This window comes from Panulirus ornatus, chromosome 47, assembly GCF_036320965.1.
Source record: "Panulirus ornatus isolate Po-2019 chromosome 47, ASM3632096v1, whole genome shotgun sequence".
Lineage (NCBI taxonomy): Eukaryota > Metazoa > Arthropoda > Malacostraca > Decapoda > Palinuridae > Panulirus > Panulirus ornatus.
This window is the reverse complement of record NC_092270.1, coordinates 5,347,284-5,373,122: the sequence shown is the minus strand read 5'-3', so window position 1 is coordinate 5,373,122 and position 25,839 is coordinate 5,347,284. Positions and strand designations below refer to the sequence as shown.

Here is a 25,839-nt window from a genome sequence, read left to right as displayed (position 1 = left end):
GCTCTCTCTTTCCTTCAGCTCTTCCCTCCTGACGAAGGCTTTTCGAACCGTATGAATCTCTTAACACTGCCGAGGCTACCCCGTCCATTGCCTCTTGCGGGGGTAAGGTAATAAGGTGAAGGTGGCGACGACGAAGACGTTATCGGGGATGATGAAGGTGACAGCCTGAAGGGTGATGGTCAGGTGGGTGGCCATTGCGCAGGCGCGGGCGGTGCCGGGTGGCGGCGATGACGGTTGGTGGCGGCGGTTGAAGGGACGAGAGAGTCAGTGTGCCGCCGACGGTTGATAGGGGTAGACGCGTGTCTGTCCCGTGTCCCTTAAGACCCCGGTCCGCTGATCGGTGTATAAATAAGTGTCGTCTATGTCTTACCCATCTGGCAGTGATCAGCAAGTAAATTAATACTAACTTGATGTTCTTTTGTCGCGTGAAGTCTTCTGCTCGTGTGTATACATGCAATATACAAAACAAATTGAAGAAATGAGTGTTTTCTCCCTAAAAAAAAAGAAGAGTCAATATCAACAAACATTTGGTAGATATGTGTCGTGGTGTATTTTTCTTTCACTTACTTCTACATACATCAACATTTTGTGATCTATGTGATTGATCTAGAGGAAAGTTATGGCTTATCTATTACAGAAAAGTGAAGACTTATATACGTGTATTTAAAACTCTCCTGTAATACTTTGGGAAGAGCCCTGGCATTTTCTGACGGAGGGACTAAATCATTTTATCCTTCGGCTGTTGGTGTGGTACGCAAGACTCATGTATCATTCACCCTGAGAGTGGGTGTAGCGACGGTTTCCTCAACCGTGCACCTCCACCAAACACAAGAGGAAAGCGGGGGGAGGGAAAAAAAAATATGGCCAAAATCAAGTTCCCTTCCACGAGTCTTATGAAGCAGTGTCGAGACCGTTCTTTTGAAACAGTTCCCAGGCTACTTCCTGTGGAGGCTGAGCTACTTATGTAAAGAATAATCTGAGAGTAAGTCTGGTTTGGTCACCTGAGCTTCGACTCTTGGTAATGGTTCTTGGAGAATGGGTCGGACGTGGCCACCTCGAAGATGCTTTTGGCTCAAGGATTTAGATTTAGAGCCAGCCTCGTTGCCCCGATTCAGTGTTCAGAGTTAGCCAGTGAAGGTAGGTTAGGTGGATTAAGAAAGCAAAAGGTGTAAGACTATTCTATCTGAAACAATCGTATATATATATATATATATATATATATATATATATATATATATATATATATATATATATATATATATATAAAGCCTTATTTTCTGATTTATGCAAGGTCTTTATCGGGTGACACACATCATATTCTCTATTCTGTGATTCAAAATAAGGAACGCCAGGAGACTAGTGCTCGTCAAATGTCATAACGCAATGTCAGCTTAGCAAAGTATAGAACCGATTTATCAACTATCCAATAACTCCTTTAGCCACAACAGTACGACCCTTGTGTACGACAGACGACCCTTGGTCATGGTGGCCTGATCTTCACGTCATCGGACAAATGGATCGTACCGTCGTGCTCAAGGGTCGTACCGTCGTGCTCAAGGGTCGTACCGTCGTGCTCAAGGATTTTACCGTCGTGCCCAAGGGCCGTACCATCGTGCCCAAGGATTGTACCGCCGTGCCCAAGGATCGCACGGTCGTGTTCAAGGGTCGTACCATCGTTGTGCTCAAGGGTCGAACCGTCGTGCTCAAGGGCCGTATCGTTGTGCTCAAGGGTCGTACCGTCGTGCCCAAGGATCGTACCGTCGTGCAAAACAATCGTACCGTCGTGCTTCAGCGCTTAATCACAGGATGGAGAAATATGATGGCTATGAATAATGATGATAATATAAGACACGGGTGTTGATTTTCTCTTTCTTATGGCCAGTTTTTTTTTTATTTTCTTTCATTCTGTAGAGAATGATCAGTAGGAGAATCATACTTTTGAGGCGCTAATGAATAGCGACATTTACAGTATTTACCTTTTAGCCTAATAACTCAATTTCCCTTTCAGTTTTTCAGTTCTCCAAGATGTTGTCTCATGAAATATATATATATATATATATATATATATATATATATATATATATATATATATATATATATATATATATATATATATATATCGATAAATATTTCTGTTGACATTGGTTAGTTCCATTTTTGGGGTGAACGCTTTAGTCCCGTTGAATGCTGGGGGTCTGTAAGGTCGTCGGCGTTCATTTACAACCACGAACCCGTAAATCTTGAACACCTTCTGGCGTTCAGAATAACCAGCGCACCATACACACTCGCCCTGTGTACATGATCCTTGTCTGAAGCAGTTGGTTGGTTGGTTGGTTTGGGCTTTTAGACCTGTGAACTACCAAGGTCGTTATAAGGCCTTCATCGCTACCCTAAGCACAGCGACAAAACGAACGAGTTAGCGCTTGGGGTGTAAGTTTTAGCTTTATGTAAGCTTTAACTTATAAGCCACTACGTTAGATCTTAAGGTCAACACAGGGGATGTGCTGAGTACGTGAAGTGTCAATGTGAAATTAGATGATAAATTCTTATGGTTCCTTTCTATCTTAATGGACGTAGGAGGATAATGGTCAAAATATAACAGCGAAGCCTTTGCTTATTTCCTACATCCTACTGAGGGCTGGATAATGCCATGGCTGTTCAGGGGTGGCCCCATGGGGAGTTAGAGCACTCCCCTCACTCCCCCCACCCCCATTCTCCCCCCCGAAAGAAGCCACCACGCCCCGACTTCGCCAAGGTATTGGTGAGATGAAAGCTAGGTTCTTTCACCATCTGTGGTGGTTTTGGTGAGTATGGTCTGCTGGTGTGTGTCTTCCCAGTGCTCTTGGCGTGGCCAGACTCAAACAGAGAGATTGGTTAAACCATTGGTTTATTCGTCATAAAACCGTGATTCGCCCAAGGTGGCTTAAGTAAGGACTGGAGGTGTTGATAGCATGTATTTTCTATGTTTGATTAAGATGGTTGTAAAGAGCATAGAGGAGTAGAGTATGTTTTATAGACTACAATCCTATGATCTGAGCCTCGATGCGTATATCTATCTCTCTTTTGTTTATTCTGCAGGTGTTGGAGGATTTAATTCTATATTAGAAAGGTTTTCTTTTGTCTGATGTGGTTGGGATAGTGATAATTACATGGCACACAAACATGACAGAAGAATTCGTTTGTCTCACTTTGCAACATATTTATAGACATCATAAGAAGACATTACCATAAAAGAATCATAAAATTCATAATTGAAAACCAGCGTTCTTTTTTTTTCTTAACCTAATTGTATGTTTACTGGCAATTAGAGTAAACGGAAACGTCGATAGGGAAATAATAAGCAAGAGAATAATGAAGGCATTTGTACGATCTTTGACGTATCGTATATCACGACCTAAATACCCGATAATGATCTCTTTCTTTTATTCGCGAACATAAAAACGCCGAAGACGATATTAATTTCGGTCGTGGGAACAGGCAATAAGGCCTTTACAAGGTGTATGTGCGTGACGACTAGTTGGTGGATCGTACGCTATGGTCCAAACTCACGTACCACTGTGTCCTGGTTGGCTGTACGGTGCAGTCCTACACTCACATACTGGTAGTTTCTGGTTGGCTGCGTATCGTACGTGTTGGTCCTGACTCACGCACCGCTTTCTCTTGCTGTCTGTGTATCGTACGTTAAGGTCTTAACTCACGCATCGGTAGATCTTGGTTGACTGTGTATCGTACATTATGGTTCTAACTCACATACATCTGCCTTCTGATTGACAGTGTTTCTTAAGTTATAGTCCTAACTCACACACCACCACCCCCCTCGTTTCGTTCTGTCTACAAGGTTATGGTACTGATTTATGCACTGTTTGCGTTTGATGATGCACGATGTTGTATCAAGCATTTTTGGCATGTGATTCGCTGTGTATAGAACGGGAACTGATTCATATACTCTCGAGTCATGTCTGTGTATCGATGCAGTGACCCACTCCCCTCCTTACCACGACTTTCGTCACTTATATTTTGGCCTCTTCAGCCTGCCTTAGTTGAGTCACCTTACCCAGGCAAGTCCTGCAGTCTGCCTCCTCAAGATGAAGGAGAGACAAAGGGGGAAGGAGGATTTACAGCTTCAGAATCTGTGAACATCTGACTGCCTGAGACTGAGTTTCGAACCTTGGTTTACAGATTCATTGTCAGTGAAGCAAACCACCGCACAGTGGATCAGATAGATAGAGTAAACATCGTTCTTTCTCCTTTGAGGTTGTGTAGAGTATTTGTTTTTGATATAAATGATATCAACAGGACGTAAAGACATCTTGAAAAAAACAAAGATTCATACACCAAGAGGGAGGAAAACTTGGGTGAAAACCCAATCCGGTTGCAAAATGCAGATGTAGTTGGCAATGGCCAGTCACTTGACAAATGCCAGCTGTTCTCTCCGCTCGTCCGTTTGTCTGTCTGTCTGTCTGTCTGTCGTCAAATTGATATCTCAGAAAACTCGCCCGACTAAGACAAACTCCAATTATTGTCGAAGTAGAATAACATCTGTCCAAATCGAAGTCTAGGAATGATTGTTCATTGCACTAACGACAATTGGGATTTGGCTAATTGACTATTTTGTAAAAATAACCTCAAGGAAACTCTCTCTCATATATATATATATATATATATATATATATATATATATATATATATATATATATATATATATATATATATATATATATATGGCATTACAGATCTAGCTAACGCTGCAAAAAGACAGAAAAATAGATGCAACATAATCCTTATGAATAATATGCACTGAATGATGTATGATATTCATTTCATCTCTTCATGTACTTATGGAGGAGGTGTATATGCATTTCATTCTTTACACCTGTGTTCAAGAGGTCTAATCATACATATGTGATGACTATGTATACATATGAATAAACGTACAATGCTGGAGGATGAGCTCGTGTTGTTAGTGTCAGCATGATGGCTTAAAAGAATACTAAGCTTCGTGCTAACTCCAGCTTGAGCTGGGGATAAGCCCTGGATTAAGCTGGGATGCGTTAGACTTACACCGAAAGTTTCAGATGCTCCAAGTATCTTGCAGTAAATGCTTAGCTATGATAAAGGAAACACATTCTAATATGGCTCATAAACTCGGAGCAACTTTCCTGCTATTGTGAGTTTCTTTTTAATAACAGAGGTCGTAATTTCAACACGTTTGCTAGGCGGAGCATATTGATAATGTGTGTGTGTGTGTGTGTGTGTGTGTGTTTGTGTGTGTGTGTGTGTGTGTGTGTGTGTGTGTTACCAGACTCCACCTGCATGTGGTTACACCGCGAGTGAAAAGTTACCTTCGATAAGGATGTATTGTTGTTATCAGACCAAGAGGGAACACACTGATAGAGGATTTTCCTGCTTCAAAGGAGTCCATCTTTCCCTGCTCCTGACTGTAGTGCATCCTCGGAACGACAGGAAAACCCCTACTTTAGTTTCTCTGTTTCCCTTTACTTCATTCCCTTGTGACACATGAATCCTCTCAGTTAGTCTTTCGTCACTCATCCTCTCCATATGTCCAAACCATTTCAGCACACCTAGTCAGCCCTCTCAATCCCTCTATGTCTACTACCACACCTCGCTCTCTTTCTCTCTCTTACACTACCATTCCTCACGTGATCAACCCCGCCTCTCACAATGTAAATCGTCCTTTAGGTATTTCATTTTCCAACACGTCCACTCTCCTCCTCTCCTTTCCGTTCAAGGCCTGAGCCTCACGTCCATACGACAGCGCTGGTGGCTAATCCTGCTGTCAAATCCAACGAGGAATGAAATCACTGATAAACCGTGTAGTAAATGGTTTTCAATGCTAATACTATAACCACTGTGATGAAAATGGATATACACAGAGAGATACACAGTCTTTGAAATACTAATAACTAGTTGAGGTACCAAGCGATCCACGGGGGATAAATGGCTTTCATGATAATCACTTTGAAAGCTGGGCTTTGTTGGCCTTTAAGGTCAGACTCTGGTACCTTTTATCTTGAGGTACCTTTAGTATAAACCGAGTCTGCCAGATCTATTCTGAATGCGTGCAGAGGCACCTAAGTGTAATGCGCGAGGCTTTAGAAAATCGTTCTTTGCCTGACTTCCCAGTGGTCTTCAAGGCCAAAGCAGAGGGGGTTAAACCCTTCTCCAGATTGTGAAGTACGTACATCCAGAATCTGGGTCATGTAGGTACGACAGATTTGAAGATATACGTAGGAAGATAACACATGTAATTCAATTCCCTTAAAGAGCTGATAGATCAATTCAAATATAGGATTAGACAATTAATTTGGTTACAAATGTTCGAATGAATAAGTTGAACGAGAGTCAATTGTTAACAGACTTTTATGAAACATAAATATTTCGTTATAATGCATTTCTTTTAATGGAAGTTCCCATTAACCTCTATAAATGTTGAATATCAGTGAGAATTTGATTGATGAAACGAAACGAGAAGTGAAGCAGAGGGAAACTGGGGGAGAGAAACATACGAAAAGGTAATTGTTTGATTAGAATCTTGTGCAATGTAAAGAAAAATGGACATCCATGCCTATACTAAGGCAGAAAAGAGGAGAAATAACATGAATGGTAATAACATGGAGCGTAAGAATAGCAGGAGAGATGATTAACTAGAATGATATCACAGATAAAAAGCAAAGTGTTATAATTTAGAGGAAAGTGTCATTAGAGCCTGAGAGATACGTACAAAAAAAAGGTGAGTTTGTTTGATATATTGTAAGAATTAACACACACACACACACACACTCACACACTCACACACTCACACACACACACACACACACACACACACACACATGCAAAAGGTTTCCCAATTTCCTTTTTATTGGCTGGGTTGTGTACATTCTAGTGCCAACATTGGTTGGAATGTAACTGTTCTAGTCCTGGTGTTGGCTGGGATGTATGTGTGTTCCACTGTCAACATTGGATAGAAAGCGTATGTTCTAGTGCTAATATTGGCTGCAATGCGTATGTTCCAGGGTCAACATTGGATAAAATGCGTATTTTCTAACGCCAACAGTGGCTGGAAGGCGTATGTTCTAGCGCCAAGAGAGAAGAGAAGGATAGCCATGTGTGTTTCACTGAGATCCTATAAGGATAAACATATGCCAAACTGTATCTACATGAACTACATTTTCTCCAACGTAGATATTAAAACCCGAAACATATAATCTGTGAAAAGCAAGTCTGTATATCTTTATCCTCCAAGATTTGAAATTATAATAATTTTCAAGCAAAGAAGGTTTTTTTTTTCTTGTATATGAATAGAGGGAAATTGAATCTGTGATAGTGTCACATAATCCAATTAGTTTAAGGATAAAGATCTGGAGTTCTGAATGGTCTCCATCATCAAGGATATTCATATATTATTACCAGATGAATAACTAAGACGATTTTGGCTAATGGAAGGTTATGGTGTCAAAAGAGTTCTGAAGGTGCATTAAGGTCGAAGCTCTTGGTTTTATGCATATGGTATAGTTCTAATGGGATGTAGCTATTTGGATGATAAGGAAGGATGAAAGGTTTCAAAGGTGGATTAAAATTAAAGAACTTGGAAATGAATGGGCATTACATGGAACTGTACTTAGATTAGCTAGGACGAAGTTAACATGTGTAATATGGCGTAAAATGATGAGTTCATGTTTTGTAAACTGAGGGAGAGATGATGAGCTATCTCTATATGGTCAGGTGTTCAAGAGAGAGAGAGAGAGAGAGAGAGAGAGAGAGAGAGAGAGAGAGAGAGAGAGAGAGAAGAAGCAAGAATGATTTCTGCCTCCACTGATAATACCCACCTCGTCTTCCTACCATTATCGACACTGAAGGTACAGGAGGATATTCATACATGATACAGTACCCAAAAAAGGATCATAAAAGCCATGTATGAAGGAGTAATGGTCTATCAATCATTATAGATCACAGGGTCTGATGTATTGTGAAGATAAACTTTTGCTTTTGATATTTTGAATAAGGAATTCATGGAAGGTATTGGAGAGAGACCCCGAGCATATGTCAGGATGACGGAGGGCATTACTCTCTCGCTAAGATGTCTATCCCTTTGGTGAATATTGATCTGGAACATAACACACTGAAGTAACAACTCCTCCGCCATATCATGTGAGTTTTGACCACCCTTTCCACACTAGATGTATCTTTATTACTGCCTTCCAAGGCAGGCTCTTGCGGCCCCCCCATATGCAGTTCGTTGCATATGTGCGTGTATGTGTGTGTGTGTATGAACACACTACACTAACACACACTCACTTTGCAGCACACACCCGCAGGGAACGCACCCTTTCATCACCCAACCGGTAGTGGCAGGAGTGCGTGACTACGATACAAGTGCGACCTGGGTGATGGGAGACGACCCAAGCCACATAGACCGACCCCCTACCTATCAGCGCGGTGGTAGTCGTCGTACATCAACAGAATGTATCGTTTACTCTTTTGCCTTCCATCTACCCCCATTACAATATGTTGTAGTCAACATTTATAGGTCGCAATTGCTTAAATTACGATTATAAATGATATGGTTGTCACCTCCACCGTTCGTTTAGGTTTCTCCCCTTTCTAACGTGACATCTGGCAACACTGTTGTCCAGGGGTGGGGGGGTTAGGGGGGGTTGTCAGTCCTTCCCTCCCCCCAACCTGTGCACGAATGACACTGGCCAAAACTGCAGTCGACGCGAAAACCATTACTTTCCGTGGTTCATGACACCAGGTGTCTCTATCCTCTCCCCTTCCCCTCTACAGGCACTAGACAGACAGATAGACAGACAGACAGGCGGACGTGATGACAGACACAGATATGGGTATACAATACTCGGCCCTATAGAGAATTAAATTGAATCTCCGCCATTGAAAACTGAACAGACTTCTCCTCCCTCCTCCTCCACCTCCTCCCTGACAGTTTGATTCTTTTAAAAACGAATTTCGTTGTATTAATATGGTTATAAAACTATTGAATTCATTTACGAAATGTATCTTCTTATAAGGGTGTAAAACTTGAATCATTAAGTATTTATATTGCCAAGGGAAACAGTCATACGGGACAAAACAAATAAGTAGTGTTAGGCTAATGGTCTGTGTGGAGACTTAAGTATGAAAAGTATTGGAACAAACATTTGACGACAGCTTCGGTAATTATAAGGAATTCAAAACGTAAAATGTAAGAGGATCTATGATGATAATGATAATGATAATAATGATAGTATTAATAATGATTATAACAGTAATGGTAATGATAATGATAATAATAATAATGATTGTGATAATAGTAATAATAATAATAATGATAGTAATAACAACGATCATATAATGATAATGATAATAATGATAAAAGTGATAATGATGATAATACAACTCCTACCTTTACTGAAAACACTTGGGTCACAGACGTGCCTCCAGGCGCCTCTACGTACAACACACACACACGGTCCTATCCTACCATGACGGACCTTCGTTCGGACCATTCACGTCCCTCCCCGACAGTACTTACGGACCCCACCTTTCCCATGCACGGGCCTCAGGCCTAAGGCTTTGCTCAAGGGCTAAGGTTGATATACATTATACACCAGACCTGGAGATGATAGAATGAACTGCGTTATAGAAACAGTGCTAATGCTTTGCTGTCGACTGGTTGTGAATGATGCTGAGCTCTGAGAGGAGAGAGAGAGAGAGAGAGAGAGAGAGAGAGAGAGAGAGAGAGAGAGAGAGAGAGAGAGAGAGAGAGGATGTAAAATGGGTTCATTCTTCATTAAGTGGATGGAAGGTTCCTTAATAGATTTCAGAAGTGCATTCTGAAGGGAACGAAAAATCTGAGAGCCTTTCGATGTTTTCTTTCTTTCAAACGTACCGTATGTGTGTGTGTGTGTGTGTGTGTGTGTGTGTGTGTGTGTGTGTGTGTGTTACAGGGAAAGAGGTTTACTTTCGTGTTCTCCCGTTTCTTAACCTTGTTTACATATACCATGTCTTTGCTCCTTGTTCATATGCATGTACACACCCACCCACACACACACCCACACACACACACACACACACACACACACACACACACACACACACACGACACAATAGACAAATTATCGTCACTCATCTGACAGTCATGGTGGCTGAACAGTAGTTAACACAGTGATAACTTAGCTTTAACCAAGTACTCTTCCTCATACTTACCCATTACCATCTACTTGGCTGGTTGTCTGCTCCAGTATCTGTGTACAGTACACACCTCTGGCTACACCAATTAGCATACGAAAGACTACACACGAATGAGTCAACTCTGTTCATTCGTGACCTACACCGAAACACATATAACACACTGCAACAATTGCACCACAAACATATACCACATTCCTTCACATCAAAGAAATCATATCATCAAAGGTATTTCTTATGCAAAAATTCCCTCTGTCTCACTGTGGTTTAATTACATCTTAATTTACGCCGAGTTGGTGGGATGTGTACATTCTTTATGAAGACCTAATGGTCTCTCATTAAGTCACATTTGGGAAAAGAAACAGCTCAACTTACAACTTACAGGGAGGAATGAGTCTTTATCACTTTACTTCTCGCTGCTTAAGATTTTCGGTGTTGGATCCTTAAGTGTTATTTTTAAGAGGTGGATTCGACGATTTAACTCCTTGAATACGAAGACTTGAAGGTTTGAGTACGATGACTTAACCTTTATGCGTTAAATAATCGTACTAAAAGGTGTTAAGTTGTCGTAATTAAAGAGATATGTCGTCGTACTCAAGTGGTTAAGTTGTAGTATTCAACAGGGTAAGTCTTCGTACTCAAGGGGACAAGTTTTCGTACTCCAAGGGATTACGTTACCGTATTTATGACCTTTCTGTACATACGAGTGTAGGTCGATCATGTTTACGATTTCAACACTACAGAGAACACCATTTTGCCTTTATCTTGGCCAGTCGTTGGAACCAGATCATCTATACTCAAGCAGTTAGACTAGACAAAGAGGGCCCACAACAAAAGCATGAAACATAAAGTGTCCCGGATGTAATACACGGTAGCATTGATTTAAATTCAACCCTCTACTCACAGCTACAGCGGAAGGTACAATCCTCGATTATACACAATGAAGACTGGCTCAGATTTATGTCTGCGTCGCCTTCACGCTAATCTCAAGACTAAGTACAAAGAAAAAAAAGGCCTTAAATGCATGTGTTGTTTTACCCGTCGTTTATCATACAAGTTGTCTTACAATGTTTGTACCTCAACACCTTTTGTGAGGAAGAAACCCGATCTCCTTCTGTCTTTATGACACCACAAGACATAAGATCTTCCTCGGTACATTTCCTGAGAAATATGACTCTTGGTATTTCATGTTAAAACCTCTAATCTTTATTTCTTTAACAATCTGGAAGAACTCTTACCAATAAGAGGGTTGGTGAAGTAGCAATTAACTACTTTAATTTCCTAATAAGAGAGAACTCTGAGTAATTACAATAATTCCTTACTGATGATAAAGTACTCGAAGTAATAATGATATCTCTTTACTAATTAGAGGCTGCTTTGGTCAGTAATTATCAACTTCTTCTTATCGAATTGATTCTGTTCTGGTTATCAAATTTTCTACATCCAGGATTTCTACATTAGATCAAAGGTTTAGATACCTTGTCGTGCTCTGAGTTGTTGTTCTTGCTATGTGTCAGCGATTATGCTTTACACTTATGAGAATTTCTATTTCTATGCATTATTCAAATACATAATTGGTATATACATATATGTCTATTTTCAGGGCTGTAGGTCGAACCTAGAGAAATTCTAGTACCTCTTTAAATGTGTCGTGAAGTTGAAGGACATTCAGTATAATGTCTATCGATATTGTCTTGCTCAGACCCATAGAACGTTTTTTTATTCTATTCTTACGAAAAAATGTTCAGTGAAGTCAAGGTTTGATATAAATACAGTGCGAATTAAACATTTAAGCTTTGGATTTGAGAAACGCAAGTACTGACAGGCACACCATTGCATCACTAAAATCGTAGAATTATGAGACGTAATGACAATAAGTGAAAGTTGTTACCTTCCTCCATGTCCAACTTCTCTTTTGAACTAACACTTAAGGTGTCCTTTCTCACCTCACTATTACACCTCACTCCGCTGGTACACCACATGACTTCACCTCATTTGAAGGTGAGAAATCACCTGACTGTTTATTTTGAATATCCTGTTTGCAGTGACTGGTGCCTGCTGTTGGTGTGTGATTAATTAAGTATTGATTAGAGAAATGAAGCAACTGTCATGCGGTGTCATGAGCACCCGTTCAAATATATTAGCATTTAGATAAGAATTTTAGATATAATTCTTTCACGTCATAAATGATATAGTCATGGAATGAACTGGAGGACTTTCATGTAACTACAGGTCAACGATCATTAAGACCATACTTGAACCATGATGAGTGATCGAGTCATGGATAATGACTGAGTAATTCCATGGGTGTTTGGTTGACCTGTGCATATGAGAAGGGTCATATGGTGAGAGGAGTGGGATGACGAGAGGTCATTTTGTTTTTCCATGTTATGATATGTGTGATTCATGGGTAATATCATACCAGATAATCACATAATTTCTTCAACTACCCCATTAATCACCGTGGATAAATCGTCCCATGCAATTATTCTAGGAAATCCTAAGTCATCATCTAAAGTAATTACAGTAGATAATCATGATAGGTTATGATAGTAAGGCATCATTCGAAGTAATCATACCAGGTAATAATCCTAGACATTTGCTCGAGGTGTATCATCCAGGTAATCATACGAATAATCATCCGAATTCATATTTCCAGACAATCATCCTCGATAATTATTCTCGTTAATCATCTAATCTATAGTTCTCACTCTACGTAGTGATTGGGGTGCCAGTGATGCAGTAATTCCATCGTTTCGTTGTGTTGTCTTACATTCCCAGTATGAAGTGACGTTAGAGATCCTTCCATGTACTCGTACTGGGTCATGCGAGGCCATGCATCCCTGACACCAGTGCTTGATGTCATTAAACAACGGGTCATTTCCTGTTACTATACTCGCGAATTGCAATTGGGCAATTTCTGCACGATAGTTGACCTAGACTACTCCTGTGTTCAGCAATGCCGATATTCCTCGATGGTTTGATTTATATCACGTAACTGGTGAATGTTGTCTTCAGTCGCCGTAGATATATGGGTGAGGAAAGTGGTGCTGTGAAACGGTGGATTAAGAAAAGATTAGGGAAAACATGGTGTTCGATTCGCGTCGATTCATTGTGGTCGCTGTTTTAGACAGCTTTGGCTAAGAGTGTGGACGGGAGGCGAGCTGCAACACCATCCCTCTCAAGAGACGGAGAGAGAGAGAGAGAGAGAGAGAGAGAGAGAGAGAGAGAGAGAGAGAGAGAGAGAGAGAGAGAGAGAGAGAGAGAGAGAGAGAGAGAGAGAGAGTGGGGCAGGGAGAGCGGCCCGTCTCCCACACCCACACCCTCCTCCCCTCCCCCACTCTCACGTCTCCTGACAGGCATGTAATAAGAACATCTTCTAGCTCACTGGTGGAGTGCATGTGGCCTAAGAACGAGGCTACTTTTATGTTTACGTCAATCTGTTCCCATCTTTAGTTTGTCGATGACGAGAGTTGAATACTTCCAAGACAATGTGGGTAAAAATCACTTGGTTAAAAAAAAAAAAAATGTTTATATTGTTCACTGTAATAAAGGTAGACTTAAAGTAGGGCTCACACTGGCCTGGCCAAATCTGCTCTAGTGAGTCCCCACGCAGGCCTGGCCAAATCTGTTCTAGTGAGTCCCCACGCTGGCCTGGCCAAGACTACAATAGCAGGCCCACACTGATGAGTCTACGTTGGCCTGGCTAAGCGTGCACAATTCACCTCACCAGGGAGCCCAAACCTCTTCACTGATTGGAAATATCAAGCAATACCATTGCTGCTGATTAATTTAGATCCTACATATGAGTTATTTACTCGTAGATGAACCTGGTTGCATTGAAGCAAGTAGGTTGTGATGACTGTAATATATTTCAACTGTTCTACTGGGTATTTGTATAGGTCGGCAATACTCGGAGACGTTCGATGAGAATATCTTGCATATCTTCGAGTTTTGTTATGAGGAAGATCAGCAGAGGTGGGATTCCCTGGTAGCCAGTGATTATCGATCTGGTTTAACGCTAGTGAGAGCGTGTCAGCCACGCATGTTACGAAACTTTGTATTCGTGTGAAAACAACGAACCTCCATTTGTTCTGAGGAACTCCTTACATTTCTCAAGTTGGACTTCTTACTTCTCTTTTCCTCGTGTGTGGAGTAAGGAAAAGTAACTTTCTCAAGACCTGAGGCTCTCAAGGTATAACATTACTCTTTTTTTTCCGGTAACGAAGTCTATTGTCTCCCGCACAAATTATAAACTTTAGCAACTCCAAAAGTTTTCTGATGTATTTATATATACTTTTTCCCTTAGCAACAAAGTATAGAATATTATTACCGCGTTGAATATAAATTTTCTTTTGCTATGCAGAAGTTCTCTGATATATCATTGTGCTGTAACAGCAACATACATAAAAGAATATTGTTTCCTTGTGGCCAAATTCTTTTCTCGTAGTCTACTATCGCAGTCCTACATAGTTTCATACGTCTTCTATTACGGATGATCTGAAAGGAAAAGCTGGTGAAGTACTGGAGATTGGGTAGGCCAGACGGTCTTACGCTGTCCCTATTTCAAGTCACTGTCAGCAGAAGTAATCACAGCCTTTATGTACAGTCTTGTGGTGATACTGATCTTGATTATCGCACATACGTGCACACGATACGAGAGAGGTAGCTTCTCTTTTTAACGTTGAGGGCTCCTGCTACAAGCCAGGCCTAAGATGAGGTTATAAAATAGAAAGAAAATGAGAAGGGGAGAGTGAGAATGGTAGAGAATATGGAAGAAGGAGAATTTTACCTTTTTAGAAAAGGTCAAATTTGTAGCAGTTAGGTAAGACATGAGGAGGGATAGATTTCCAAAGCTTAGAGATGTCAGGAAAGAAGTAGACTGTAAAACTTGGCTTATCCTTGAGTTGAGAGTGGTCACACAGTAACCAAGTGAAGCAGCGAATTGCTAAGGTTCATTGATACAGCCATGATAACAGTAGTGTATTCCAAAGTCATGTATGAAACATTTTTTCCCTTTACAGTCATAATTTGATTTCCATGTCCCTTTCCTTTGACAGATTGTAGTGAGAAGTACTGAGAAGACGCTTCAGATCTAGTTAAGGTGCATTACTTTAGGAAAGAAAAAGCTATGATTCATATCCATGAAGACTTCAAAAACTTTCGTAAAACAAACACTGTCTTCGAGAGTATGAAATATCATGAACAGTCAACAAATGTACAATAAGTGGTGATCTAGGTATCAACAGAATACTTTGTTATAACTTTGTTATAACTCCAGGATTAAGAACTAGTTACACGAAACGATGAGGTTCCTGAAAAATTTAAAAATTGTTTTGAACTTTTCGAGTCACAACCTTTGTGGTTCGTAAGACATAGTGTCCGTAAACCAGACCAGAGCTCAAGACTGGTCCTCTAGTACACAGGGAAGACCTGCGTCTCATCCAGGTCATCATCTACGTTATATACTCAGGAACATAACTGGAGACATCCACGTTTGTCCTTTGTCACAAGAAGAGTCACCCAAGCTCCTTCCTTGACACAGCAGGAGGTACACACGTCCCTCCCTTGGGACAACAGGAGGCACTCACATTCCTCCTTTGGCACAGCAGGAAGCACCCACGCTTCATCTTCGCCACACGAAGGAAAGGGCGGCCCCGAAGCTCATCCAACGAAGGTTTGGGTAGTGGTGGGTAGCGGTGCTTGACCATGGTGGCAACAACGTGGGCCGGTTGAGGAGGGGGTCCGCCCACAGTGCCACCAGTATGCGGGTGTGGGCCGTGCCACGGACCTTGAGAGTGGCACTCTTACTGCTTCTCTTGACCTCGTCCAACGTTCGGGCGCCTCCACCTACTGAAGCAGGTGAGTCGACACAAGTGTTCTCTCTGTTCGTAGATGTTCTGTGCACTTAGGTGTTCTATGTACGTAGATCTTGTGTTTGTAGGAGTTCTATGTACGTGGAATTTCTGTTTGCAAGCGTTGTGTGTATGAAGGCTTTATGTGTATATGGGTGATTTGTGTATGTAGGTATATGCATGGGTGTGTGTGTGTGTGTGTGTATATATATTTATTGTGTGTGTGTGTGTGTGTATATATATATATTTATTGTGTGTGTGTGTGTATATATATATTTATTGATGATATTCATGTTTTTTATCTTTAATTATACACCTTAAAGCCATTGTCAATCATTTGTATATACTTTAGGCGCCATCTAAAAAGTCTGGAATGACATTTACAGTTCACAGAAAATGTCAGCGTTGCTGGTTGACGAACGTAGCACCATCTGGTTTTCGGTCTACGAGATCCTTTCCTCTTTGTCTGTCTGTCTGTTTATCTGTATGTCTCTTGCTCCTTACCCACATCTGCCTCATAATCCATCGACAGAAACGTCATGGGTGGACTCACAGTGAGCTTCCCCTCTGTACAACGAAAGTGATAAAGTTTCTGAGTTTTATGAACAAAATACTATCATGGAAAGTATAGTTTTGAACGTTTTGCTCGGCCGTTCGCACATTTTTACAGGTAATAAACTATTACTTTTTACAAATCCTGCCACTACTAAACTTTACTTCTGCGTAGAAAAAAAAAAGTATATATGTATATATTTTGAGGATTCTATTAAAAAAGATAAAAGTGCGAGTTCCCTGTATAAACTCCAACCTCTCCCTTCCTAATTGAGACATGATAGTACTGAAACCTGCCACTCACTTCGAAATCAGATACTGGCAATTCTTAGCACTATTTACCTAACTAATTAGGCAATGATATAATAGCTTGATGCCACTTGATCCTGAAAATCTAATGGAAAATCAGACTTTAGCGTCTTTTGATTTGTTTCTATAACTTCAATATTCATGCTCTGGTCGTACAAGAACCTATAACTCTATGAATATTTAGAAGATCAGGTTCTAGACGATCAGTATTTGTACCCTGGAACCCATTCTGATAGTCAGTTCTTTGAACACTCAGGACTAATCATCTCTACATTCAGATTATCCGATAACAAACACTCAGGGACTTATTTCCACACTCAGACTATCAGATGATAGACATTCAGGACTCACTCCTATCATTAAGGAACTGATTCAAACAATCAGATATTGATTGGTTATGAGTCGATCCTCCGACGCAATCTGGAGATCAGAATATAAAAGTGGTGCCCATCTGTGACTCTGTTAAGGAACTAACTTTCTTCTCCGGCTTGGCTTTCGAGAAAAGACAAACAAACAAAAATTGACCTCATTTGCATACATCCATTGTGTTGGAATATGTATCACAAATGATTTACATATCGTCTTGATGAGTGAAGTCTAAATGTCTTTTTAATGATACTTATCATGAAATTTCAGAGTACCTCTGCCTTTATATTTCAAGATTATTTAGCTAACAGCAACATTAAGGGTAGAAAGTTATGGTTCTTTTAAGTCAGATTTTCGCAATTATAAGTAGATAGATCGCAATTCGTAAGTTAAAGATCCGTAAATCGTAAGTTAAATATCCTTAATTTGTAAGTTAAAGATACGAAATTCGTATGTTCAAGATTCGTAATTCGTCTATTCAAGCCTTCCAAATGCGTAGCATTCTAGATGCTGTATGATTTCTATCTCAGATCTGTTCATTCGATGACATTTGAAAACAGTATTTCATATTTACATATCTAATATTTTGACTGACAAAAATACGAAACCTACAATTCGATGCTTTTAAACTTTTCAGTGTGTCCTTTTTTTTTTTCTTGTCTCTCTTCACAACTAACTCGTTGGAGAAATCTACCTGACCTTACCTGACCTTAGATCTCCTGATATTATGCAAATATTCGAATTAACGAATGATAAACTCACGCTGGGGGATACAGGGGCCAGGGGGGGGAATCAGGTGCAACTGGCAGTGAGTTATCTAAAAGTCTAAGCGAACTCCGATATACATACATCGAGTTGAATACTTATAATCGAATACTTTGGCTTTGGCCCTGGTTTCTCTCTCTCTCTCTCTCTCTCTCTCTCTCTCTCTCTCTCTGTTCCCCCCAGTAGTGGTAGCTGTAGAAGTAGAAAGCAAGAAAGCTAACGTAGATTTGAATTCTGCAGCCTTGATGTCACAAAGAGATTCCAGCCTTCGTACTTTTGAGATTATTTATCACCAGCAGTCATGCCATCGCTCAAAGGCTCATTCCCACCATTCCAGTGAATGCTGGAACAGGGGGAAGCTCCGAGCGCTGCTGCGTTCACCACGCTGGAAAATTACTGGAATCTGCTTGCTATGCATCGACCATCTGGGGAAACTCTCTTCCATATTTCATCTGTGCGAACTGTGTCTTTTTAGCGTCTGAGAATTGTGTTTTAAAGATGCGTCTCATAGACTCAAAAAAGAAATTCTCACGTCTATATATCTTTCCCCAGTTCTTTAAAGTATATATTGCTTCTTTAGTCATTCGAATCATGTTTCAAAGACTGAGTTCATAGACTAAATGTCCTTTTCTTCTTCTTTTCCCTAGATTTATATAACTTCGTGTGAATGTTACTGATTCGAATCTTGTTTTAAAGACATTAGGTCATCAATTCTACAAGCCTTTCTTATATACATTTTCCCAGTATTGCAAATCAAATACGTTTATGCTAATTTTGAATCCTGGTTTGGAGATGACGTCCATCACGACTCAGGACCTCTTCTCTCCTTACGCAGGTGAGGAGGACGTCGGATCCTCTGGCCGTGGTCGACATAGACGTCGGGCCTTCCCAGGGCCTCATTTCCATCCTACGTCCCCTACGAACATCACCACCCAGCTGGGGGCTCATGCCTACCTCCCCTGCAGGATAAAGAACCTGGGGAATAAGTCGGTAAGTCCTCACCAAGCTGGTTTCGTATCATGTCTGTGGACGGAATTCTTGTTTCCTTGTATCGAATTTTCCTCTATGTTTTGAGGCGATCGTTATAGTAATACGTGTCATAGACGCCTTACGTTAATCACCTAGAGCCAGTGGCTCATTCTAGGTCAACAGTTGTCAAGGAGCTAACTATAAGAATGGAGATTAAATCTCTTGATTTCTCGCATGCGTCTCCGTTAAGGATGAAAATGACCCTCTCTCTCTCTCTCTCTCTCTTTCTCTCTCTCACACACACACACTCCTGTAGGTGTCATGGATCAGGAACAGAGACTCACACATCCTGACGGTGGACCGCTACACCTTCATCGCCGACGAGAGATTCACAGCTTGGCACGAGGCGCCCACACAGACGTGGACGCTGCAGGTGCGGTACGTTCAAGAGAGAGACGCTGGCAGTTACGAGTGCCAGGTTTCCACCGAACCCAAGATGAGCCACTTCGTTCAGCTCAGCGTCATCAGTAAGTAACACCAAGACGTAGGTACTAATGAAGAAGGTGTGGAAGACATTAATCTGATCAGGTAGAACTATAGCCTTATATTGACGTCGACGTAGCTCTTATTTAGTTATTTTTCGATTGCTTTTCTAAGAATGTTGTAACGCTTCTATGTCCATCTTGAGGAGGAGTTTAATCCCCAAGGCGTGGGAGATGTCCTAAAATCACTTTGAAAACAATTATCAGGAACTGGGTTGGGATACATGAAGTGTTGAGGGATGTGGCATTGGTTCAAGGTACAATGATCAGGAATTTTGTAATCCTTGCTGGTTGCACGAAGTGTCCAACGATTTTATAATTTGTTTAGAAGAATTTCTAATCAATATAGGAAGATTTCTAATTCGTGTGGGGGATTGATAAAAACAATCAGTGTGTGACTGTCTATCATCGACGTATAGCTATCTATAATCAGTTAACAGAGGGATTTATAGTTAGTGGGAGTTATTGATGATTAATCAACGTACTGGAATTTTTAATCATTCTACGGTACAGGAAAGATTTGGGGATTAATATGTTGACGATCTCATCCTCCCTCAGCTCCCAGTGTGACTATCGCAGGTGAATCAGACCTTTACGTCAAGAGTGGCTCCACTGTCAACATTAAGTGCGTTATCTCAAACGCCCTTGAGGAACCCACTTACATCTTCTGGTACCACGTAAGTACCTTATCACTTATTTAAGTAAGACTAGTTTTATACTTTTCGTTTTCAAGATGTCTTTCTCATTACTTCTCTACGTATTGTTGATTGTTATAGATAGTGTTAGAATATAGTTTGTGTGAAGGTGATCTTAGCCTTCATCTAGTTGCATTCTCTACGTCTTCGAGGGTAGATGTATCTATCTATCTATCTATATGTCTATCTCTCTATTTCCCTGTCTATCTCTCTTTGGTTATCATCCAACACTAGGAGATCTTAGACTATGAAAACCTCGTTATGATACGAGAGAAAAATTGCTGTCTACAGACAGTAGGCCTCCCCTGTCCATGGAACAGACAGACACAGCATCTTGCAAGACGTTCCTCTCTGTCTCCCTCTCTTCCTTCACAGGGTGACCGAAGGGTTGTGAGCGCTAATTCGGATAGGATTCTCTCTGTGAACCGGATTCCGCCGGATACCTCGATCGGAAAGCTGACCATCCCTTCAGTGTCTCTGGCAGACTCAGGCAACTACACCTGCGCACCGGCCTCGCTCGAGATGGCCTCCGTCATGCTGCACGTCCTCAGTGGTGAGTCTCCATCGTATGGCTTGTATCCTCAGGTATCTCTCCTAAAATCTCCTCACTCCCTCAGTGGCTAGTCCTCATATCATGCGTGTCCTCAGGTAGAGAGAGAAAGAGAGGGAGAGAATGAGTACCCGTCAAGCCATTGTGGATTGCATCGCCTTGCTCAAGCGGCAACTAACAGCGTACCCTTCTCTCTCTCTCTCTCTCTCTCTCTCTCTCTCTCTCTCTCTCTCTCTCTCTCTCTCTCTCTCTCTCTCTCTCTCTCTCTCTCTCTCTTGCAACACTCTCTCTACCTCTCTCTCTCTCTGTCTTTCTCTCGCCAGGCGAACACCCAGCAGCCATGCAACGCGGCACCACTTCTACCGCAACCACCACAGCGTCCTCAGCTCCGAGGGGCTTCGCTGACGACACCACCGTCGCCGCCTTGATGACCTTCCTCCTCTGGCTTGCTTAGGAGGACCACGTGACCCCAGGGTGAGTAAAGTCTTCCCTCCTCCCACCGGACCCAGCGATCACCACCACAGCCACCACCATTACCAGCAAGCAAGATAATGACCGAAGACCTCACACTGGGTGGAGTGAGGTTTCATTGCCAAAGTCTGAAGATGATCTTGGGAGACTTTGCAAGGACCCTCGCGCCCTGGGGTTGACCCCACACACACCCCCTATGAATTAAAAGTGACCTAGTTTACCTCCAGCAAAAGGTGACGTAGCTGATTCCTCCCCCCCAAAGCTAAGGGTGCTGGACTTGAATTCTCCTCAGCTATGGGGTGCCACAGAAGTGACCCCCCCCTAAGCTAAAACTGACGCAGCTGTTGGATGATTCTGTTGACCCTCCAGGGCCAGCAGCGACACGGCTAATCCAAAGGGTGATAGAACACAGCCTTAGCAGTGATTCATCGTTGTCAAGACACACGCACTTTTCACTGCTCACGCAATCTTCCTGCCTCATGCTCATCAGGTTGATGGTAGGCAACAGTGTGACATACACTATACACCTGTGGTGTATAGGCTAACGGTGATAGTGATTCGAAGCTGAAAGAAATTGTGAAGTGGTTCCGAGTGAGTAAACTTTCCGTGACAGAAAACGAGATGGAAGGAAAAGTTGGATGAGGTTTTGCAAACTGACGTCAGACACGTCATTCTTGTGTGTGTGTGTGTGTGTGTGTGTGTGTGTGTGTGTGTGTGTGTGTGTGTGTGTGTGTGCAGAAAGCGCACTCTAATTGTGTAGCACTGTGGGCGAGCTCACATGACCCTTTGTGACTTGAGGTCACTCAGTGCGCTTTCTGATGACTGCAGCCTGCTATTTGGGCAACCTACATACAATTGTCTTTGGTAACTCACTGATATGAGAACAAGAAAACAAATACAATGATTCTAAATCATTGGCGTATAACCGCTGACGAACCAGTGTGACCTCCGGTGACCCAGTGTGACCTCTGGTGTCCGAGATGACCTCAGGTAACCCAGTATGACCAATGGTGATGCATCGTAGCCTCTTGTGACTTACTGTGACCTCTGATGACCTTATGGTGATCTCTGGTGAGGAAGATGACCTCAAGTGACCCACCAGCCTGACCTGTCATCCACCACAGATATTTGTACTGAACATCCATTACTCAAAAGTAGATACGAGATGTATATAATATGTCACTTACGAGTAGGTACAAGATGTATATAGTATATTTTGTAATTGAAATCATTTTTATTCTGTACAGTGTATAAAGGCTTGTGTGTTTTGACGGAGCTTCCTTGACTATGGTTGACTCAAGACTAAACTTCTTTACTTTCGCCCCCACTTCCTCTTCGTTTCCTCACTCATACTACTCCCTCCCACCTGACTATCATCAAAGACACGTATACTTCCTTCTTCCATACATAACCACTCAGAGGGGTTGATATACGACACTTCATTCAAGGGATGTTTGAACTTGTTTCTACCCAGGGCCGTATGACCTTACCTGACCAGGATCCTATGACCATTGCTTCTTCAAGGTCCTTTGACCTTACAATCCTAGGGGTTTCTGTGACCTTTCCTCCCTAAGATCTTGTGGCCATGGCTACCCACGATTCTGTGACCTCAACACCATTCTTTCCACATGTATAATACAGATGATTGACCTTATTTTAACACACCGAGGGCCTCCCATCTCTCTCCCTTTTATTTTCTCACAAACTACTAAAGTAAACGACTTCACCAGGGGATCTGTGCTGGATGGACTGACCTCTGCATCGTGTGTGTGTGTGTGTGTGTGTGTGTGTGTGTGTGTGTGTGTGTGTGTGTGTGTGTGTGTATGTATGTGTCAGCCTATGTCTGAGACATCACTGAGGGCACTGAAGACCTCTACAAGCATTGGACATCCTCTTCACTACATCTACAACATCACTACAAGCGATAAGGTCTTCTACAACCAGTAAAAAAAAAGTACATGAGTTATAGAGGTTATGATTACATAATAAAGGAGAGGGAATCAAAAAGTTAATCTGATAGTGTGGAAAATATTTTGCTGTCCATTTGCAAAATGAAATGATTGGATTTCTTTCTGGCGACATTTTTCAGGTAATGGAACAGAGTGAATATTGATGCACGTGTTCTGGCTACACTGAGTGATTAATATTCTCATAACCAGTGATGGATCAATAGGATGATTAATTCATAGGATGTAGGGTTAGAGCTAGGATTAATCAGTTCTTTGTTAGTTTAGCGTAGGGAATAGGTTGAATGTTAGTGTCGTACATATGTTAGGTGGCTTAGTGTTAGTTTCGTACAATGATTAGGTGGTTTAGTATAAGTCTAGCTGGTGGATTAGGTGGTTTAATGTCAGTTTATTACAAGAATTAGGTGGTTTACTGCTAGTCTAATTGGTAGGCTTAGGTGGTCTAGTGTTAGTTTAGTACAAGGATTAGGTGGTTTAGTGGCAGTCTGGTTTGTAAGTTAGATGGTTTCATATCAGTTTGGTATGAGGGTCTGTTAGCTTAGTTTTGGTTTAGTGCAGGTATCAGTTACTTAATGTTAGTTTAGTATTGACTTAGGATACATACGTGTTAGTTTAGTGTAGCTCAGGTACTAGATTTAGTTAATACTATGTAGGTTTAGTACACGGGTCAACTAGTCCATTGTAGAGAGAGAGAGAGAGAGAGAGAGAGAGAGAGAGAGAGAGAGAGAGAGAGAGAGAGAGAGAGAGAGAGTAATGATGTAAAGGGAAATAAGACAAAGAGATTGAGACGAGTGTAAGAGAGTACTGAACAAGTAAGAGAAAAGGCAAGGAAATGTTGTGGTGGGTTATGGATGCCTGTGTAGATGGACCTATTAGGTCCTGGGAGGTCAGGTCACTGCCCAGTACCACCATGAAGGATAGGTCAGGAGGACCTGGATCTTCCAAGTGCACAACATATGGGAGTTTAGCCATACGTTCTCAGTTCATCCCTAGACTACTCAACTCAGTACCTCACAGAACACTACGTGTCATAAGGCATATCCACATATAAGCATCCTTGGCTCAGAACACACCCTCAGTGACACATACAAACACGCCTCCTTCCTCTCCCTCCCTGACACGTCTTTGTACTCTTCCATGACACAACCAAAACGCCATCCTATCTGTATTCTGTATTCCCTCCTGGAAAAGTATTTCGGTTTTCGTACTCCAAGACGTGAGCTCCTCATAGATTCCGATATTGTTGACCTTAGACGATGACGATACGACATTTTAGGGAAGCTCTGACTACAATGTGTTGAGGAGGATGACCAGACGAACCAGGGAGGAAGATGTGACCATAAGGTTCACAACAGCTTCATAAGAGCTACAAGTGAATCTTTCGCGTCGAGGTTCAAACTTCTCCTGAAGAAGCTCGAAACAAGTCTCGAAGCCCTGGCTGAACGTCTGACTTTGTTGTTGTTATTAATGTTGTCGTGGATTGTACCTTACTCTATAGGTTCGAATTGTTTCTTCATAGGGCTGTGTCTGGTAGCAACCCACACATACACCTATACACACATATGTATATACCACTGGTCCCTCATTGAGTGAGTGTAGTGGTAATGGTGGGGGTTCCTATAGAGTGCCACAGTGATTCAGAGACCACGAATAGACACAGAGGTTTAGGTTGTGTCTTCAGCTCTTTCAAAACATCCTTTATGTAAAGATTGAAGTTTATTAATTATGGATTTTTTTGTATGGGTAACCTCGGAGTATGAGCAACACCCACCCACTCACACACAGACACAGACACACACACACACACACACACACACACACACACACATACACATATATGTATATATATATATATATATATATATATATATATATATATGTATATATATATATATATAACTGTCCTTGAAAGAGACTTGGAAACATACATCTATGTGCTGTCCGTATCATAGGACCCAAATTGAATTCATTGTTCACTCCGGGGTTTAAAAAAAAAATCACATCATATTTACAGGTATTTCTCAAAACTCTCGAATCCCACCTGAGCCAATTTACGTTTGCAATGTAAGCTGAGAAAACAGAAGCATTGTTTTTAACGAATGGGATACAAAATAGATTACTCTCTAGAGTTTGTCTTATATCTCCCATTTTCCATGAATGTATTACACTGTAATACCTTGAAACTAAGGTATGCAAGTGTCTATTGGTCAACTGGTGTGTGAAGGTAAGTACATATTGGTTATCTATCATGTGAAGGTAATCTTTCATTGATCAGCAAGTGTGTAAATGTGATTACCAATTGCTCAGCTGGTAAGGGAAGGTAACTGTCTATTGGTCAGCTGGTACGTGTAGGTAATCATCTATTTGTCAGCTGCTTTGTGAGTATAATTATCTATCGATCAGCTGGTGTGTGTTGGGAGGGTTTGCTTGCATTGCTGCCAGGCACAGCCACAAATATTTGCGGGAGGCGTTGGTAAAGCTGTTTGCCTATAACAGATCTGCCCACCTCATAATGTGAATATATAAATATATATATCAACTATAAGGGACTATTTATATGTTACTATGAAGTCAATAAACATCACTTTGAAT

The 25,839-nt window shown here is 41.4% G+C and overlaps 1 protein-coding gene across 2 annotated transcripts; it reads left to right on the top strand.

The window, feature by feature from the left end:
* The first annotated feature begins 273 nt into the window (after positions 1 to 273).
* LOC139763458 (lachesin-like) lies at positions 274 to 25,839 on the top strand. Of its 2 annotated transcripts, none has more exons than XM_071689531.1 (7): positions 274 to 391; positions 15,267 to 16,068; positions 18,889 to 19,043; positions 19,339 to 19,549; positions 20,123 to 20,241; positions 20,635 to 20,812; positions 21,133 to 25,839. In XM_071689531.1, the coding sequence occupies exons 2-7, from the start codon at positions 15,972 to 15,974 to the stop codon at positions 21,261 to 21,263; spliced, it is 891 nt and encodes a 296-aa protein (XP_071545632.1). In that variant the 5' UTR covers positions 274 to 391; positions 15,267 to 15,971; the 3' UTR covers positions 21,264 to 25,839. The 2 variants fall into 2 exon arrangements, with proteins under 2 accessions (XP_071545632.1, XP_071545633.1); XM_071689532.1 differs by lacking the exon at positions 274 to 391 and adding an exon at positions 418 to 1,137.